Source organism: Spinacia oleracea, chromosome 2 (assembly GCF_020520425.1).
Source record: "Spinacia oleracea cultivar Varoflay chromosome 2, BTI_SOV_V1, whole genome shotgun sequence".
In the NCBI taxonomy this organism is placed as follows: Eukaryota; Viridiplantae; Streptophyta; class Magnoliopsida; order Caryophyllales; family Amaranthaceae; genus Spinacia; species Spinacia oleracea.
Window position 1 is genome coordinate 44,181,249 of NC_079488.1, and position 19,891 is coordinate 44,201,139.

The following is a 19,891-nucleotide window of genomic DNA, read 5'->3' on the forward strand; positions in this document are numbered from 1 at the left end:
AAAATATGAAATTCGAAATTCGACTAATTTGTATGGCTATATTCTTGGTTGGTAAGCCTATTTGGATACGTACTGTACCCCCCAAGTGTTCGTTATTTTTCCGTTGTGTGCGGATAAAATGACGAGCACTTCTGAAAAGAAAATTTTTTGTCAGGCAGAGAGTTTCAACGCCTAGGCTGGGGCGTCAGAAATTTCGGCGCCCAGCCCTGGGCGCTGAAAATGACTCGGGCGGTCAATTTTTGACGCTTTGCTTCACATGTTCTTGCATTTATTTCTTTTTTTATGCCTTGATATTTTGCTCGTATTCAAAGGCAATTTTGAGGCTATTTAGAGGCTTTTTTTACTGTTAGCGTGAAATGCGTTTTTGTCCGGATTAATTTTTTCTATTCGTGACTCGAAACAGTTTTGAAAATGGGGTTAGGGTGCGGAAGTTATGAAGATCTTTGTGTAGGCTTTGCGTGTTGTTAGTGAAGGGTATGATGGAATCTATGTTTTATGAATATTTTTTTTTTTGGTAACATTTGCATTGTTTTGGATCTTGATTTCCTTTGATTCTGGGTTGCATAGATTGACTCTTATGATGACACTGGTTTGGCTTTTTAGGTTTCGGGGATATGAATGGGATAGTGTGGTTTATTTTGTGGGTTTCGGGAATTGGTTCCCATGGCACTATTTCAAAACCGAGTGGGCTTTGTTTGTTGGGCCTGGAGTGGGCCGCCTCTTTATTTTTGTATTTTGCAAGTACATTTTGTGTTTATTTAGTGTTAGAATAAAAATTTTAGGAGAAATATTACGCCTTTATTGATTCGGAAAGTAAGGAAAACACACTGAATAAGACTGACCCATATTCTAAGGGGCCTTAGGACCATCTAAAGTCTCTATTATTTTTTTCTATCAATCTAAAGAACTACTAGGCGCTTTTTTACTAATGGTGCTCTATATGGCTCAAGCCTGGGGTTTAGTCTCATAAAACTTCGGTCCTTCACCGGTACTCATCTTGAATTCCATTCCTTTTGCGTTGACCCACTGATATGTCTTCACCCATCCGTTCCCGACCTCTTCTAGTGTTGATGCAGGAGAGATTAACCGAGTTGGATCGAAACCTTCATCTTGTAAAGCTAGGGTAGTCATCACAGTCTCGTTCTCCATAGGCCTCGATTCGTTAAACAATGTCCATAGAGCCTGGTTGTCCAATATTTCAGCTGTTTTAGTCTTGGTGAGGTGGGGTGCCTCATCCAAGGTGTGGCAGTCATGGAAAATTTCAAATCCGGGTTTTAGCAAGCCATCCTGAACGAAGGGTTCAGGGAAATCACAGCATGGGTGTTCTTCTCCTTCCCGAACGAACATCCCGTTAAGGGTCCTTCAATACGGGGGAAGGAGGGTAGTTTGTTTGGCCTTTTTAAGGCGTAGCCTAGACAGGCGGTCAGCAATATCTTCCTCCGTTGGTTCATAGCCTAAGCCGAATGGAGTAGATTTGTTGGGAAAAGGATGGAATGTGTATTCCTTCTTCCTTATGCCCAATGGGGTTCCTGGGAAATAACCTTGAGCTAACAGCATTCTAGGGATGACTCGGGATGCATGCGGGTCTAGGAATGTTGGATCATAATCTTCGATGAACTGGATTGCTTCTTCCATTTGAAACCCGTAAAGGTCGTCTGCAGTTTCGGCCGTTCCAACCGTAGTGCAACTGACGTCGAGAGGAGGGGCGCGGATTTCTAGTATTACCCCGTTATGGTTAAGTTTAACCATTTGGTGCAAGGTAGAAGCCACACCTCCTAAGTCATGGAGCCAAGGTCGCCCCAAGAGGAGGTTGAAAGTGGGCTTGATGTCGATTATTTTAAACTCCGTGGTGCGTGCCACAGGCCCGGTTTGTATGGTAAGGTTGATTTTTCCCAATACACGCCTTCGGGAGTTATCATAAGCTCGTACCCCTTGCGTGGAGGTTTGGAAGTCATCGTTTCCTAGCCCCAAGCAATGGGCGATTCGCAATGGGCACACATTAACCGCCGAACCATTATCTACGAGCGCTAGGGGGATGTTTTGTCCTTTGCATCCAACCACTAGGTAAAGGGATTTATTGTGAGCACCCCCCTCTTTGGGTAAGTCTTTATCAGTGAAAACTATGGCCTTTTCTCCGGCATCTCTCGTGACATGGCTAACCAATGAGTCAGGTGTGATATCTGTAGGTACTGAGATGAGGTCAAGTGAGCGAATAAGCTTTTCGCGATGTTCCTTTGAAGTACACATGAGATCCCAGATGGTAATCTCGGCCTTGGTTCTTTTTAGTTTTTTCAGGAGAGGATTTTCAATGACTTCTGCGACGGTGGCGTGCCGTCCATTCTCAGGAGTTTGCCTAACCGGGATGTCGTCCATAGGCGGTGGGTATATTCTTCCGGATCAGGTGAGGTTGTCAACCTCGGGCTCCTGAGGGGTGGTGTCAATGAGAGCATACCCAGGCCAAGTTTCAGTGAAGAGGTCCTGGCCCGACACTTGAGATAGGTAAATATCTTCAGCATCATCATTCCACACACCACACACTTCTCTCTCGATTCGATCCATAGGGACCACAGCGAGTGGTGCACCTTGAGGTTTAATATACACCGTGGGGTCGAAATTCTCTGGTTGGTCGAGAGAGACGTGACAAGAGCCGAGTGGGCTCTTGTTGTTGTTGGGTTTGCCAACGTTAGGGAGAGGTATCACTTCATCCTCTATCATGTCCTGGATCGTATGTTTTAGATTCCAGCAGTTTTTAGTGTCATGTCCATTCCCTTGATGGAATTTGCAGTAAGTACCTTCGACCCAATATTTTCTTTTGACAGGAGGGTCACGGGTGGGGCCTATAGGTCTCAACTTTCCTTGATTGGTTAGTCTTTCAAAGGCTTGTACCAAAGTCGACCCGAGTGGGGCAAACTTTCGGTCTCGGACCCATCTTCCACGGCTTCTTCGGGCGGGAGTCTCTTCTACAGCATGGACTTCTTGGGCTTGGGATGTGTTACCCCGATTATAGGTGTTGTTCTTGTATGTGGGTTTGCTTTGTATGGTTTTGGCGAGGTCGTCCTCGATCTTTATTCCCGCATCATAAACTCTTTTGAAAGTGTCAAGTCCCAGGTACCTAAGGTGTTGTCTGTAAGCCGGGTCCAGGTTGTCAATGAATTTTTGGACTAATTCTGTTTCGGGAGGCCTATTGATTAGCTGGGCCGCTTGCTCCCTCCATCTAGCAAAGTAGGTCATGAAACCCTCATTTTTCTTTTGGAAGAGAACTTCCAGCTCGCGCATGGTGACTTGGAAATCCATGTTCGACGAGTATTGCTTGATGAAGACATTGACAAAGTCTTCCCAAGTGGGGAAGAGCTTAGGGTCCTGGTGATAGTACCATTTGAGCAGCACAGGTTCCAAGGACAAAGGAAAGGCAGGTAAATACATGGACTTGTCCACGCCTTTCAAGTTCATGGCATTCACAAAGATTAGTAGATGATCACGGGGGTTGTCCGTGGCCTTGAACTTTGGTAAGTCAGATGAACTGAACTTTTCTGGTAGTTTGCCAGGAAAAGGTTCAGGATCGAGGGAGAAGTATTTGCTCCTTATGGTTTGCTGTAGGACCATTTTTTCAATCCTCTTCTCGTTATCGAGGTCATTTTTGGCTTGCGCAGCCGCTAAGGCTTTATTTTCCATTTTCAGTTGGCCCATGTGTCGGGTCATTTGAGCCATCTGCTCTTGCAAATCTTCGATGGACATGTTTGAAGGTGCGAATCGAGGTTGGGGAAGCGGAGATCCTTGAAATGAGGGATGACGTGAAGGAAATAATGCCCTTGGTCCAAGTATGCATTCTATGTTAAGTCTAATAAATGCGGTTCAGTATTAATTAACAAGTTAATAATTCAGTGAGATCAAGTGAGCTGAATGCCTAGCTAGAGGCCGCTTCAGTACAAGTGGAATTAATGATATTAATCCACAGCTTACTCTTGACTGAACCCGTAGGGTCACACAAATAGTACGTAAACGGATCAAGTATTTAATGGCATTAAACACTCCAACTATGGATATTCGGAATCGACGGATCTTGGTTTCAGTGGGAGCTGAGATCGTCACAGGCAAGATATGAATACTCCGAAAACGATGATATTGCCGGAAACGGAAATATGGATCGTATCGGAAATATAAATATTATCCAAGTCGTAGATGTTGCCGGAAACGGAAACATGGTACGTATCGGGAAATATTATCGGAAATGGAAATATTGCCGGAATCGGAAATATTGCCGGAAACGGAAATATTGTCAGAATCGGAAATATTATCGGAATCGGAAAATAATTCCGGAAACGGAAATATTAAATATTTGTTCGAAACGGAAATTAATTCCGGAATCGAAAATATTAAATATTGTTCGTATCGGAAATAAATTCCGGAATCGGGAATTTAATCGGAAGCGTATCGTACGAATAAGCATCGGACGAGGCCTGCCGGACGAGGGCCCAGCACGAAGCCAGGCCAACGCCCAGCATGCCAAGCGCGCCACACGAACAGCCAAGGCCACGCCAGGCCCAGCGCAAGGCCAGGCCCAGCAGGCCGTGGCAGCGCGCACAGCGCGCGCAGCACGCGCAGCTGCGAGCAGTGGGCTGCGAGCATTGCTGCAGCTCGCGTGGGCTTGTAGCTCGCGTGGGCCGTGCGGCCGTGTGGGCTGTGCGCGGGCATGGCCTGCACGCTTGCGGGTCATGCTCGCGTAAGTGTTTGTGTTCGCATACGAAACCTAAAACGTGCAGAATTCGTTTAATGATTAAATTCCTAATTCTATTTGATAAATTAATTAAATAAGAGTTTTATTATAATTCTAATTTAATTAATTCGTATCCTAATAGGATTCCAATTCTCTTTCCATACCCCTATAAATATGTGGCCTGGGTTCACAATTTATAACGAATTATTCAAGTATTCAAAGTGAGTTTTGAGAGAAAAATTCAGTCACACATCTTGCTCAAAAGTGCCGAAAATTTATAGTACCTTAGGGGCGATTCTAGTTGGTCAATCTTAAGGCGGATCCAGACGTGCTGTGGACTATCTACGGAGGGACGACACTTGGAGTCCTAAAGACTTGTTCTTGTTCGGTTCGGGCGCAGCTAGGGAAGGCACGCAACAAAGAGTATGCATCTAAACTATGCTAAATGATTATGTGTAAATAATATGTATTCCTAGCTTAATGGTTGTTTCCGCATGATTTATGAATCGTCATATGTATCATAACCTAACAGTGGTATCCTTTGACAAATTCAAGGAATTTCAGAGTGAATTAGAGAATCAATTAGGCAAGAAGATTAAGGCACTGCGGTCTGGTAGAGGCGGTGAATATCTGAGCTATGAATTTGATGACCATCTGAAAGAATGTGGAATTCTATCAGAATTGACTCCTCCTAGAACACCACAATGGAACGGTGTGTCGGAACGGAGGAACAGAACCTTGCTAGACATGGTCAGGTCAATGATGGGTCAGGCCGAACTTCCATTAGAATTTTGGGGACATGCACTAAATACAGCTGCACTCACTATAAATAGAGCTCCGTCTAAAGCTGTCGAAAAGACTCCATACGAATTATGGTTTGGAAAGCCTCCAAATGTGTCTTTTCTTAAGATTTGGGGATGTGAAGTATACGTCAAACGATTAATTTCAGACAAACTTCATCCAAAATCTGACAAATGTATCCTTGTGGGCTATCCAAAGGAAACAAAGGGGTATTACTTCTACAATACATCTGAGAACAAGGTGTTTGTTGCTCGAGATGGTGTCTTTTTGGAGAAAGATCACATTTCCAAAATGACACGTGGGAGAAAAGTAGACCTCGAAGAAATTCGAGTCGAACAACAAACTCTAGAGAATGCTCAAGATGACATTCAGGATGAAACTCAGAGATCTTTAGAAGAATCTGGTGAGAATCATGGTCAATCTAGAAATGTTACCCCGCGTAGATCGCAAAGATATAGATCTCAACCGGAAAGGTACTTAGGTATTTTGACAAACGAGAGCTATGACGTTCTATTACTTGAAAGTGATGAACCTGCGACTTACAAACAAGCTATGACGAGCCCTAGCTCCAAGCAGTGGCAAGAAGCCATGCAATCTGAATTAGACTCCATGTCTGAAAACCAAGTATGGGATTTGGTCGATTTGCCAGATGGCTACCAAGCCATTGGAAGCAAATGGGTTTTCAAACTGAAAAAGGACAAGGATGGGAAACTTGAAGTTTTCAAAGCTAGATTGGTTGCAAAAGGTTACAAGCAAGTCCACGGTGTGGATTACGATGAAACCTTTTCACCAGTTGCAATACTAAAGTCTATTCGGATAATGTTAGCAATCGCTGCATATTACGATTACAAAATATGGCAGATGGATGTCAAAACTGCTTTCTTAAACGGCGTTTTAACAGAAACTGTGTTTATGACACAGCCTGAAGGTTTTGAGGATCCAAAGAATGCTAAAAAGGTATGCAAGCTAAAGAAGTCAATCTACGGATTGAAGCAGGCATCCAGGAGCTGGAATATACGTTTTGATGAAGCAGTCAGTGACTTTGGTTTCATCAAGAACGCGGACGAATCTTGTGTATACAAGAAGGTCAGTGGGAGCAAAATTGCTTTCCTAGTATTATATGTCGACGACATATTACTTATCGGAAATGACATTCCTATGTTAAACTCTGTCAAGATTTGGCTTGGGAAATGTTTTTCGATGAAAGATCTAGGAGAAGCACAGTACATATTGGGCTTCAAGATTTACAGAGATAGATCTAAAAAGATGATTGGACTTAGTCAAAGCACTTATATCAATAAGGTGCTTGATAGGTTCAAAATGGCGGACTCCAAGCGAGGCTACCTACCCATGTCTCATGGAATGACTCTAAGCAAGACTCAGTGCCCAAAAACACTTGATGAGCGTAGACGAATGAATGAGATTCCATATGCATCATTGATTGGTTCAATAATGTATGCTATGATATGTACACGCTCGGATGTTGCGTACGCACTCAGTGCTACGAGCAGATACCAGTTAGACCCAGGAGAGGCGCATTGGACTGCTGCCAAGAACATTCTGAAGTACCTGAAAAGGCACAAAGATGACTTCCTGGTCTATGGTGGAGATGATGAATTAATTGTTAAAGGCTATACGGACGCAAGTTTCCAAACCGACAAAGATGATTTCAGATCACAGTCTGGGTTTGTCTTCTGCCTCAACGGAGGAGCAGTAAGCTGGAAAAGTGCTAAGCAAAGCACCATTGCGGATTCTACAACTGAAGCGGAGTACATTGCTGCACATGAAGCAGCAAAGGAAGCTATATGGCTAAGGAAGTTCATAGGTGAACTCGGTGTAGTCCCCTCCATTAAAGGACCAATAGCCCTGTATTGTGAGCTATTGCACAGGCAAAGGAGCCTAGACACCACCAGAGAGTCAAGCATGTACTTCGTAGATTTCACCTTCTACGAGAGTTCGTTGAAAGAAAAGAAGTCGAGATAAGCAAAATTGGTACTAATGACAACATATCAGATCCATTAACTAAACCTCTGCCGCAGGCGAAGCACAACTCGCACACTGCAGCTATGGGAATCAAGCATATTGGAGAATGGCTTTGATGTCTCTGTTTAATGTTTTAAAGTTTTAGAGTTTAAATCTTTGTAAAACATTATTGGTTAATCATTCACAATAAATGAAAAGAATTCATTTTTCCATTTAATTTGTGGTTTATTAAATGATGAGTCCCTTCAAATTGACGATATATTCAAGATAGACTGTCAGGACCAGTCCTGTGACTAAGAAATGTCTATCAAGTGAACTTGAATGTCAAAGATTGAAAATGGTCCCTAGTCAGAGTTTTCTATAAAATTGGACGCATAGAAAACGTTAGACGACTAGAATGCAAGATGACTAGTAGTTCTGATTCTTGAACTATGTGGACATCGCAATGTCATAATCATTTGCATAGATACTTACTTTGGGAAGACTAGTATCGGACAAGACCTATGAAACTTTACTGTAAGAGATGAAAATCTGTCATAAGTAAATTTCATTAAAATTATTAGACACTAAATCCTCAATACCTGAGTGATTTGAGGTTACTTGTTTGAGAACTGGTTGCTTTGACGTTGACCAACCGTCGCACCGTAAAAGGAGGCTATAAAGGCAACGCTCAGGTAATCACCTATCAAACGAAGTCTAATCTCAAGATCACAAGATTGGGATTGTCCTCCCATAAATCGGGATGAGATGCTTAAAAGTTGTACAAGGCCACTCGGAGAGCTAGAAACTGTGAAATGCATGGTCGTGCTCGGATGAATCATAGGCTATGATTATCTGTTTATTTGATCAGTTGAACTCTGAAACCGAGGAACACCTCTGGACATAATAAGGATGACAACTCTTACCTTATGTTCAAGAGCAAGCATCGAGCAACAAAGGAATTAGGAAATGCACACTTGCCCCTAAGGACAAGTGGGAGACTGAAGGAAATAATGCCCTTGGTCCAAGTATGCATTCTATGTTAAGTCTAATAAATGCGGTTCAGTATTAATTAACAAGTTAATAATTCAGTGAGATCAAGTGAGCTGAATGCCTAACTAGAGGCCGCTTCAGTACAAGTGGAATTAATGATATTAATCCACAGCTTACTCTTGACTGAACCCGTAGGGTCACACAAATAGTACGTAAACGGATCAAGTATTTAATGGCATTAAACACTCCAACTATGGATATTCGGAATCGACGGATCTTAGTTTCAGTGGGAGCTGAGATCGTCACAGGCAAGATATGAATACTCCGAAAACGATGATATTGCCGGAAACAGAAATATGGATCGTATCGGAAATATAAAAATTATCCAAGTCGTAGATGTTGCCGGAAACGGAAACATGGTACGTATCGGGAAATATTATCGGAAATGGAAATATTGCCGGAATCGGAAATATTGCCGGAAACGGAAATATTGTCAGAATCGGAAATATTATCGGAATCGGAAAATAATTCCGGAAACGGAAATATTAAATATTTGTTCGAAACGGAAATTAATTCCGGAATCGAAAATATTAAATATTGTTCGTATCGGAAATAAATTCCGGAATCGGGAATTTAATCGGAAGCGTATCGTACGAATAAGCATCGGACGAGGCCTGCCGGACGAGGGCCCAGCACGAAGCCAGGCCATCGCCCAGCAAGCCAAGCGCGCCACACGAACAGCCAAGGCCACGCCAGGCCCAGCAGGCCGTGGCAACGCGCACAGCGCGCGCAGCGCGCGCAGCTGCGAGCAGTGGGCTGCGAGCATTGCTGCAGCTCGCGTGGGCTTGTAGCTCGCGTGGGTCGTGCGGCCGTGTGGGCTGTGCGCGGGCATGGCCTGCACGCTTGCGGGTCATGCTCGCGTAAGTGTTTGTGTTCGCATACGAAACCTAAAACGTGCAGAATTCGTTTAATGATTAAATTCCTAATTCTATTTGATAAATTAATTAAATAAGAGTTTTATTATAATTCTAATTTAATTAATTCGTATCCTAATAGGATTCCAATTCTCTTTCCATACCCCTATAAATATGTGGCCTGGGTTCACAATTTATAACGAGTTATTCAAGTATTCAAAGTGAGTTTTGAGAGAAAAATTCAGTCACACATCTTGCTCAAAAGTGCCGAAAATTTATAGTACCTTAGGGGAGATTCTAGTTGGTCAATCTTAAGGCGGATCCGGACGTGCTGTGGACTATCTACGGAGGGACGACACTTGGAGTCCTAAAGACTTGTTCTTGTTCGGTTCGGGCGCAGCTAGGGAAGGCACGCAACAAAGAGTATGCATCTAAACTATGCTAAATGATTATGTGTAAATAATATGTATTCCTGGCTTAATGGTTGTTTCCGCATGATTTATGAATTGTCATATGTATCATAACCTAACATGACGGACGGAGCTTGGAGTCACTAAACCTGCTGTTGGCGACGTATCTTCGAGACGCACTAACCGTTGATTCCCTGATCGGCACCAAGTGGCAGGACCAGTCCTAGGCATAAGATAAGCTAAAGTTTAGGTTCCCAAAGTTTCAAGCATTACTTAGTCTAGACTTCGACTCTCTAAATTGGTTTTTCACTTTTCCTCTTGTCGGTACACTTTTTGGTTTTTTTTTTCATTTTGGTCATTCTTTGGATTTTCGAAACACTTGCCCGTGTGACATTCATAGCTGTTAGCATGTTCGTTTTTTAGTGCCGAGCATTGTCGACGTAGGAGGCCTAACAACGACACAAAGAGTTATTAATTTTTCACGAGTCGCTTTTGAAATCGAGTGCTTTTCTTACGCCCTCGTAGCAATTCTTTTTATGAACATTTTTTTGCGCTACGTGTTTATCTTTCGCGCGGGCACCGAGGCTGCTGCGCCTGACCAGAAGGCCAAGCAGCAACTTCAGCGCCCAGCGAGGGGCGTGAAAAATTCTGGCGCCCAGCCAGGGGCGTGAAAATGCGTCCCTGGCTGGTTCTCGTTTTCTGTCTTCTGTTTATGCGACTTCGATTTGCGTGTTTGCCTAATAACGTCCTTTACCCGTAGCAGCGTTTGTGGGATTCGTTACAGGCCATCCCGAGCGTCGCTTATTTTTGTGGCGATCATTCGGGTTTGCGGAACACGTGTTTCGGTACAACTCTTTGGCAAATTAGTCTATGAATGTTTGGGCAATTTTTAAGGTCGTTGGTTTTCTAGGATAGTTTGTCACACACAATCACATATTTCGCTACACATAACTACATTACAAACATGGACTTGAAAATTGAATATGTCACGTAGTTTATGATAGGCTTCTATGGGTAGTTTATTTGCGCCTGGCTTGGTACCGCTTCTATCGTAGATCCAACACATGCCCCGGTCGAGGTAGTGTCTTCAACAGACGAATTTCGCTCAAGAGGCCAACCCGTAAGTGCAAGCCAAGGGGGCATGCAGGCGAGAGGGACCTAATGAGCGAGCGATTGGGTTCGGGATAGGTGTACTACCTGCACAAGTACCGAGTGGGCAACATGCGCGGCGTATGCACCCCCTATTGGCGGAAAAAGGTATCCTTAGTCCCAACTCCCGAGGGAGCCGAGATTCGTTATGATGTTCTGCCCGTTCACATTAATATGCTGATTTTCAGGTCGTCCCAACTTGATGGGGAAATAAACGCGGGGTAGGATCGTTTCATCCTTCGGCTATTTTGATTACCTACAAGCACGAGTATTTCCTTCACTATCCCCAGTGGAGTGGCCACTGTGAGGGGGTCGAAAAAGCACGAGGCTAATGCGTGACCTCGTCCCTCGTGGGTGTGACGATTCTTTTTATTCAATCAAGTGTAATTGGATTTCCTGTGAGTTTACACCCAATTGACTAGTAATATAGGAGTCGCCATTCAGTTTTTAACGACAATGAGAAAAACTGACAAAACCCGGTTATCGTGACATAAAGGGAGTGCAATTATGTTTGACCACGACGGCCGTAGGTTCCCTTGTGATCCCTGGTGTAGGGATCTCTCAACATACACCCGCAAGGTAGAGATTGAGGGTTCGGGGGACTGTAACTACCGAGAGGAGTACTTCGCTCGTCGATAACACCAGAGGCAGGATATCCTTACTTGCTCAGCATAAATAATTGAAGGGACATGCGTTAACTATTAAACTAATCTGAGTTGATTTTAGCAATATGCAACATATAATACTAATTCGATCGTGATTATCTGATTTAAATAACATTAAGGGACCTAGCATGATAATCCGATTTCCCAAAAATATTATATTTGTTAGGCGTGATAGAACAATCAGATTTAATTAGTTTAACAGTTCATAAAAAGGGGCGAGGAAAGCAGTTAAATCATCGAAAAGGGACACATTACGACGCACCCTTGAGAGGTGCGTCACGGTTCTCAGAAAACTAACCACTTTGACTTTGCTATTTCTCCTTTTTATTTGACGAATCTCAATTATAGGACAGGATACGTTCTGTTCGTTTTATGGATCGATTGCGACAGAACGCGTGAAAAATTTCGCAGCGTGAGGCTTAGGCTAAGGGTTGGAGTCAATACTCAAAATATAATTGTGTGTTGTGTGTGTGTTTCTTTCACGTCGAATTTGGGGCTGTATTTATAGGGAAGAGTTCGTGGAAAGATAGAATTGCAGAGTTCTAATCCATAAAGAATTAGGAAAAAACACGTACCCAGGTATTTTCGGCGCCCAGATGCCAGGCGTTGAAAGTAGGGTCTGGGCTGTTTTCTTAGTCAGATTCGGATTCCTGAAATCCGTAGTGTTTGAGACTTAATCGAGTCTTTTAGTGCGCATTAATCTTGTGACGGGATGCGTCCGGGCCCGTTACGAACTCTAGGCTCGTTAGGATTTTAATTAATACGTAACTCTTATTTCCGAATCATATTAGGAATAGGATTCTCGCAGTTTTCTATCTCATTTAGGATTTACGTTGGAGTGCAACACCTAATTCTGACAGGTTTCTATCTTTTATGACTTGCCACTTTTAACAGCTGCCCATTACAGCAGTTACTATTTTTAGCAGGTTTCCATAAATAGCAGGTTTCGGGTGAAATGAAAAGGGGAATTGAGATTCGTTTATTTTATAGGAGATGCGTTGTCAAGTGGAGATTTATGCTTTCATCATCGAACCTTTCCCTTTCGGGAATGGGAATAAAAGTAGGTGTCTACACATACCAAAATAATGCTCAAAAACAAGCAAGAAAAATTGTTAGTAGACAAGGGCCAAATGGCCAAAACACACCAAAAAAATCATCAAAGACTCATCATCATCATATATACAACCACATGAAGTGGCAAGAAGACCATCAACACCAACAAGCTGCAAAAGATCCCAAGCAAAACCCTCACTCCACAATTCTCCCCCAAGCTGATTGCAAGCATACCATCATATCAAGATGGGGGAGAAACGGAGGGAACCCTAAGAAGAAGAACCCGGGGCATGCGCCTTACCCTTTGCATCATAAATCCTCCAAAAGTCATCCCGTTCAAGGCGATGGGCACGAGCCGCATCGTCGGTGAAAGGGGTGACATTGTAGGTGGGGTCCACGTCGGGCCCCGAAGCATCGGTGTAAGGCGGCCAACCATATTCGGGCCGAAGGGGGTAGTTGCCATGGGTTGGCTCTCCTCGGGGACCATCCCAACCTCCCATGTACCCCCTAGGCCACCCGGTGAAATCCTCAGGCCAACCTTTTGGCCGATCAACAGGTGGGGAAGTGGGATACATGGGGTCACCTCGGTAGTCACTCCCGCCCATCATGGTATAATCATAAGGCGGAAAAGAGGGAGGAGTGACACCGGGTTGGGATGGGCCCGTCCAATACGGATAAGTGGGTGTACGCTCCTCATTCCAACTAGGGATGGACCCTTGTTGGGGAGGGTGATAGGGATAGTTGACATAGGGGGCAAAATCCCCTTTGTCAACATGGAAATCGTACACCTGCCTACTGTAGTAGGACGAGTCAAAATCGGGATAAGAATCCCCCGTGAGGCTACCTTGTGAAGCAAGAGAAGCTAAGGTGTTAGCTTGGTTCGCTTGTCCTTGTAAGATAGCCGCAAGGGTGGATTGCAAGCTATGGAAATCAAAAGGAGAGGAGGAAGAAGACATACCACCCTCATTAGGGGAAGGCTCCAAGATAGGAGGACTACGGGGAGGACCATGGGGAGGAGACTCCGGATTGGGTGGAGGAGGAGGAAGCCGCTGTGCTTGGGCAATGAATCGCGGGTCACGGGGAAGCAAGTACCGGACATTAGGAGTCCAAGAAGTGATGGCGGGATTGGGGGGGATGCACCAATCTCGCTGCTTTACCATCCAAATATACTTGTTGTCCTTGGTAGCCTTGATCCACTTGGCATTGGAGAGTGTCCACAAGTCAAGGAACTCCCCTCCGGGAACCTCATCCAACTCAGCTAGGGTGTGCTGATAGGGATCACCGGGAGGTGCCCTCAAGAGAAGAGTGAGCATCCCTCCTAAGAGAATATCCCCACTAGTCGGCTGCCCATCCCGATGCTCAATGATTCGGGTGATCAACAGCTGCCCAAAATCTAGGATCCCCTCATCCTTCTCCGTGGCTAACCATAGGGCGCCAAGTTCCTCACTAGACAAGGATCCGGTGGCCCCCTTTGCAAAGACCGCATATAGGAGCATGCGGTTCAAGTAACGAATGGCGGGGTGGTGAAAAGAAGAAGACTTGGCTGAGGAGGAAATGAATTTCTTCTCCTCTCCCGTGAGCTCTCCCCACCAAATATTCTCATTATAGTTGTCCACACACTCCGCCACCGGATTAACGATCAAACCCCAGTTCGGGTAAATGGTAAAGAAATCATTGATCGCCTCGTCGGTGAGCACGTGTTGATTATTGACAGCTTGGAAATGAAGCTCGACCGACTCCTTTCCGTCGTCATGAACTCGGTGCCTCCTAGCCGAGGAAAGAACCTCAAGAGTGACCCTCCTATAAGTTTTGGCATTCATGGTCACAAAATCCTCAAGATCGAGCCCTGCAATCAAAGCGTTTAGCTCCTTTTCGAACCCCAAGTCCTGAACGGTCTTCTTGTGATAGAACTTTGTCGGGCGGATGTTCCGCTTAGACAATTCCTCATAGTAACTCCAAGACCATTGCTCTGGAAATACAATTCCGTAGGTCTCGAAGGCCGGAGGAGTGATAGCCTTCCTCTTGTTCGCTTGGGAGTTGGGTCCCTTCTTTGTACGCTTGGTCATCATGATGAATCTTAGGGACAAAAATCTACACACAAGCAAGAAAAGAGACACAATGCAAGGCAAAAGGAAAAACTAAGTTAGTCAAAAAGGCTACAATCCACTATCAAAATTATCACCAACAAGTATCACTTCATCACTCAAGTTCAACCTAAACAATCTTCATCAACCAATTCTCATCATCCAAAAACAACAACCCATCAAGAATTCCACCAACATTTCACCAAAAATCGATCAATAGACTAGTCTTGACAAATATTCACAATGAAACATGCATAATAAGTGTAAACTAGCAAGGAACAAACACAAAAATAAACATGCAAATCCAAACAATCAAAATCGATCGCACGGTTCGAGCCCGATCGCACGCCCAGCAGCGCTCGATCGCACGGAATGGCTGGGAGCTACTGCCTCGATTTTCCAGTTTCGTGCGACCACACGAATCAACCGTGTGATCGCACGGAACTGGAATTATGTTTCTTGGCTTGCTCGACTATTTCACACCCATCTCATCATATTTATTATGAAAAGAAAAGAAAAAGAATGAAAACGCACAAAAACAAACCAGTACAAGAGTTAGACAACCGGGTTGCCTCCCGGGAAGCGCTCGTTTAACGTCATTAGCTTGACGGACCCCCCCACCCCCCCCCCCCAAAGGTCAAGGGGGGTCAAACACGACCAACTTTGGGTCAACACTAGTCACCATGCACTTCTTTGCCCCTTTGGGCACAAAGATCTTACCGATACCGCCTTTCAAGAGACGAAAGCCAAACGATCCACCAACATGCCCCTCCTCGGGAGTTGATGGATTCTTGACCTTCTTGGACTTCTTGGCTTTCTTAGCCGACCTATGGAACACCTTGGAGCGTTTAGCTCCATTAACATCTTCATCATGCATCTCAAATAACTCGGGGATGGTTACAACATCATCAAACTCATCCCCAAGAGCCTTTGGATCTCCATGGACTTCCTTTTCACCGAGAGGGGACCTAGCAAGCTTATTAGCACACTTAGAAACATGAAAATCGTTAGAAGAATTAGCACAAGTATGGTTGTTCTCAACACAAGCAAGAGTGTCGATTTTCATGCAACTTTTCATTTTGGGACAACATTGATCATCAATAGTGAGCTTGAAGCTAGCTTTGGCATCTCCAGCCTTCAAGGTGATAAGTCCCCCTTGCACATCGATAAGGGCACCCGCGGTGGCCAAGAATGGCCTCCCCAAGATGATGGGGGTGTGGGCATCCTCATCGTTGTCCAAGACAACGAAGTCAACAAGAAAAGCAAGCTTGCCAACTACGAGGGGAACATCCTCAATCCTACCCAATGGCAACATAACCGATCGATCGGCTAGTTGCAATGACATAGCGGTAGGAGAGAGATCACCAAGAGTAAGCTTCTCAAAAATCTTATATGGCAAGATGCTCACACTTGCCCCCAAATCACAAAGAGCATTCTCAAATTTTAGCTTTTGAATGCTACAAGGGATAGAAAAACTCCCGGGATCATTGAGTTTTGGGGGAAAGGAGTGCTGAATTAGAGCGCTACAACTCTCCGTGAGTTGAACGGACTCCTTGGGTTCACACCCTCTCTTGCCACTAAGAATGTCCCTCATGAATCTTGAGTAGTGGGGCATTTGTTTGAGTGCCTCGGTAAAAGATAATGACACATAAAGTTTGCTAATGGTTTCCCAGAATTTGTGGAATTGGTCATCCATCTTCTTACCGGCAAATCTTTGAGGGTAGGGGGGAGTAGGAGTTGGGAGAGGAAGAAGGGTAGTCTCTTTCGACTTATCACCATCACTCATGCCATCGACATGAGACTTCCCTTCCTCATCATCATGGTCCGAGGACTCATCTCCCTTAGAATTTTCCCCCCTAGAGCATTGAGCTTCAACATGCGTAACACCACCATCTAAAGTCTTCCCACTCCTTGTCACAATTGCGTACATTTTCTTAGGAGGTTGACCTTGGGGTGGGAGACTTGTGTGCACTTGTTGCTCCTTGATGGTGCTAGCAAGTTGATCTAGTTGGGTCTCAATCATCTTAAGATGAGTATTGGATTGCTTGAATCCATCCTCAAATTCAACGTTTTTCTTGGCTTGCTCCCCCACAAACGACTCCATGAGAGCCTCAAGATTCGACTTGAGAGGTGGGAGTGGTGGAGGTGCAACGCCATAACCACTTGGGTTGGATTGATATTGGTTGCCAAAGGTCCTCGGTCCATTGAATCCAGGAGGTGGCAAATGAGATGCACCATAAGGAACTCCCGAGTTCAAAGGATAACCCCCACTTGAGGCACCCCTAAATTGCCCATAAGAGTAGTTATAACCCCCTTGGTTGTATTGGCCTTGATTGCCAAAACCTTGAGATTGACCGTAGGGTGCTTGGCTTTGATAGCCTTGTGCTCTATAGCCACCTCGGCCTTGGTTATCATACCCACTTCCTTGGCCATAGCCTTGGTGGGGACCATACATGGAGGGCCCTCTAGGTTGCCTAGCAAAATTAGGATTGTTAGGGTTATCATTCCTAGACCTCTCATTGATGGCATTAGCATACTCTACATCAAACTCTCCTTCATACGAAGGGCCATAATCCACAAATGACAAGTTATGAACTAAGGGGCATGCATCGGGGGAATGACTATAGTCTTGACAATTTTCACAAAAGAATGTGCCCGGAGGCATTGAGCCATAAGAACTAACCTTGCCCTTCCCCTTATTGAGAAGAGTGGCCGAGGGAGGTGGAATTGTAGATGGAGATGGAGGCTTGCTTGCTGCACTTCCCACAAATGGTGTATTTTCAAGCTTCTCTAATCTCGAGCTAAGCTTCTCTATCATCCGTGCTTGCTCTATGGCGTACATCGAACCCTTTCCATCCTCATTCCTACTTTTCCCATCATAAATTCTTGCACCTACATGCCAAGATTGGTAGTTTTGAACTACATCTTCAATTATCTCCTCAATTTGATCTTCCGTTTTGTTCATGATGGGGCCTCCCGCGCCCGCATCTAAACTTGTTTTCGGGCTTGGACTCAATCCTAAGTAAAAGGTTTGTAGCAACAACCACTTGGGAATCCCATGATGAGGGCATTCCCTTTGGTACTCCTTGAATCGGTCCCAAGCCTCGAAAAGCGATTCATCACGCCCTTGCTCAAATGATTGAATCTTGTGGCGAAACTCCGCCGTCTTCCCATGAGAATAGAACTTGTTCAAGAAGGCACTGGTTACTTCGTTCCATGTGCGAAGTGAGTTGGGCTTGACCTCCTTGTCAAGCCAATCACTAGCACGCCCAAGCAAAGAGAAGCGGAACAAAGTCAATCTCACATAATCCAAGGTTACACCGTTGTGTTTTATTGTGTCACAATAGTGCTCAAACTGCTTGAGATGCTCGTGAGGCGACTCATTGCGTTTCCCACAAAAAGGATGACTTTGCACCAAATTGATCAAGGCGGGCTTGATCTCAAAATTGTTAGCACATGTAGTCGGTGCTTGAATCCCACACGTAGCCTCAAATGCTCCCGGTATTCCCAAGTTCTTAACCGGAAGAGCCATGTTCTCACTAGCTTGCTCACTCACTTCTTGTTCCGTATCAACACTCAAAGCCTCAAACCGATTATGATTTGACGAGCTAGAACAAGCACGCCTAAGTCTCCTTAAAGTCCTTTCCAATTCAAGGTCAAGAGGATGGAGGATCCTTTGACGAGCACGTCCCCTATCAAGCATAAACACTCAAGAAAACCGTGAGCAATGCAAAGGAAAAACTAAAGCAAGAATGAATTTTTTTTTATTTTCAATTAATGAACTAGTCTCAACTAAACTCAATAACAACGACCGTTCCCCGGCAACGGCGCCGTTTTGATAAGCGTGTTTTCCGTCGTTTATAGAAAACCACCTATACAAACAATATTTATAAAACCACTTCAACTACCGGCAAGCGGTAAGCAAAGGGATCGTCCCAAAGAAACGGTGAATTATTGAGTTGGAAGTCAATCTAGTTCGAGCAAAGATTTGTTTTGAATTGTCACTTTTTAAGAGTCTAAAAACAAATAAAGAACTATGTAAAATTGAATCAAGAAAGGGAAACGTTAGGGAGTCGGGGATAGCCTAGGGAAACCGGGGGAAATCAATTCAACTATTTAGCAATGGTGATCATGTAACGAAATGGTGATTAGGCAAACGGCGTCTAAAGACGAACCCGCCACCTCTCGGATAGGGAACTCTAAGCGTCTAATCCACGGAAGAGCTTTTGCCTAATCCTAGACTAAACTAACTAGCATATAATAGGTACCGCCATTTGATCAACACAAGATAGGTCCACAATGTCTTGCCAAACCTATCCTATGGTTCCACGGAAATCTAATCGAATAGCATTTACAACTACCACTCAACTAGCATGGATTTCCTATCATCAAATCTTATTTAATCACATGAATCAACCAACAATCAATAATCTATTTCCCCTAATTCATTCCCTAGTTTCTCCCCTTTCCCTAACCTAAAACTACTCACTAATCATCCTAACAATCAAGCTATCCATTAGTTCAAAACTAGCTATCATGAAATTAAAGGAGAAGAAGTAGAGAATAGGAAACTCAATTGCACAATCAAATCAAAAACTGAAAATCAAAGTAACAAGCAAAATTGAAATCAAGAACTCAAGGTATTGAGAAATTGCAAAAACAATTATCAACTAAGCAAGTGCAAGAATTAAAGAACTAAGAATTCAATTGCATAAAGAAGAGAAGAGTTGAAGAAAATTACTGAATTGATGCTTGGAATTAAAGAGTTTCTCTTTCTAGATTGAAGAACAAAATCACAAAACCTCTAGAATTGAAAGTGTAAAAATATGAAGTGTAAAATATGAAGGCGTCCAATGAAAAATAATCAAAAATCCTATTTATACTAAACCCCAAAAATAAGAGTTTTAAACTCGAAAACTGAATCCCGCGCAGCCGTGCGATCGGCAGACCCAGGTGCGATCGAATCGGTGCGATCGTGCTGTGCATCAATGCGAACGGGCCCCGCGACGATTCTTCTCCTTCGTGCCGTGCGAACGTGCCCAACAACCATGCGATCGCACGGCTGTAACTTGGCTAAATCTCAGAAAATCCTCGTGTGCTCGCACAGGAATTTAGTGCGAGCCCACCGAAATTCCGTGCGAGCGGG

At 44.2% G+C, this 19,891-nt stretch overlaps 1 protein-coding gene and 1 pseudogene across 1 annotated transcript; one reads left to right on the forward strand and one right to left on the reverse strand.

Moving 5' to 3' along the window:
• Nucleotides 1-15,382: 15,382 nt before the first annotated feature.
• Nucleotides 15,383-18,277, reverse strand: LOC130467383 (uncharacterized). Its single transcript, XM_056835884.1, has 3 exons — nt 17,740-18,277; nt 17,429-17,637; nt 15,383-16,585 (listed from the first exon to the last, which is right to left on the reverse strand). Exons 1-3 carry the CDS (start codon nt 18,275-18,277, stop codon nt 15,383-15,385), a joined length of 1,950 nt encoding a protein of 649 aa, XP_056691862.1.
• LOC130468296 (uncharacterized) lies at nt 17,799-17,899 on the forward strand (annotated as a pseudogene).
• Nucleotides 18,278-19,891: the final 1,614 nt, after the last annotated feature.

Bases quoted from the DNA above. Each gene is read 5' to 3' on its own strand.
- LOC130467383 (XM_056835884.1), bottom strand. From the start codon at position 18,277: ATGGCTCTTCCGGTTAAGAACTTGGGAATACCGGGAGCATTTGAGGCT. The intron at 17,638-17,739 runs GTTTAGATGCGG...CTTGGCATGTAG, and splicing joins GAGTCCAAGCCCGAAAACAA to GTGCAAGAATTTATGATGGG. The intron at 16,586-17,428 runs GTTAGTTCTTAT...GAAAATTCTAAG, and splicing joins TCAATAAGGGGAAGGGCAAG to GGAGATGAGTCCTCGGACCA.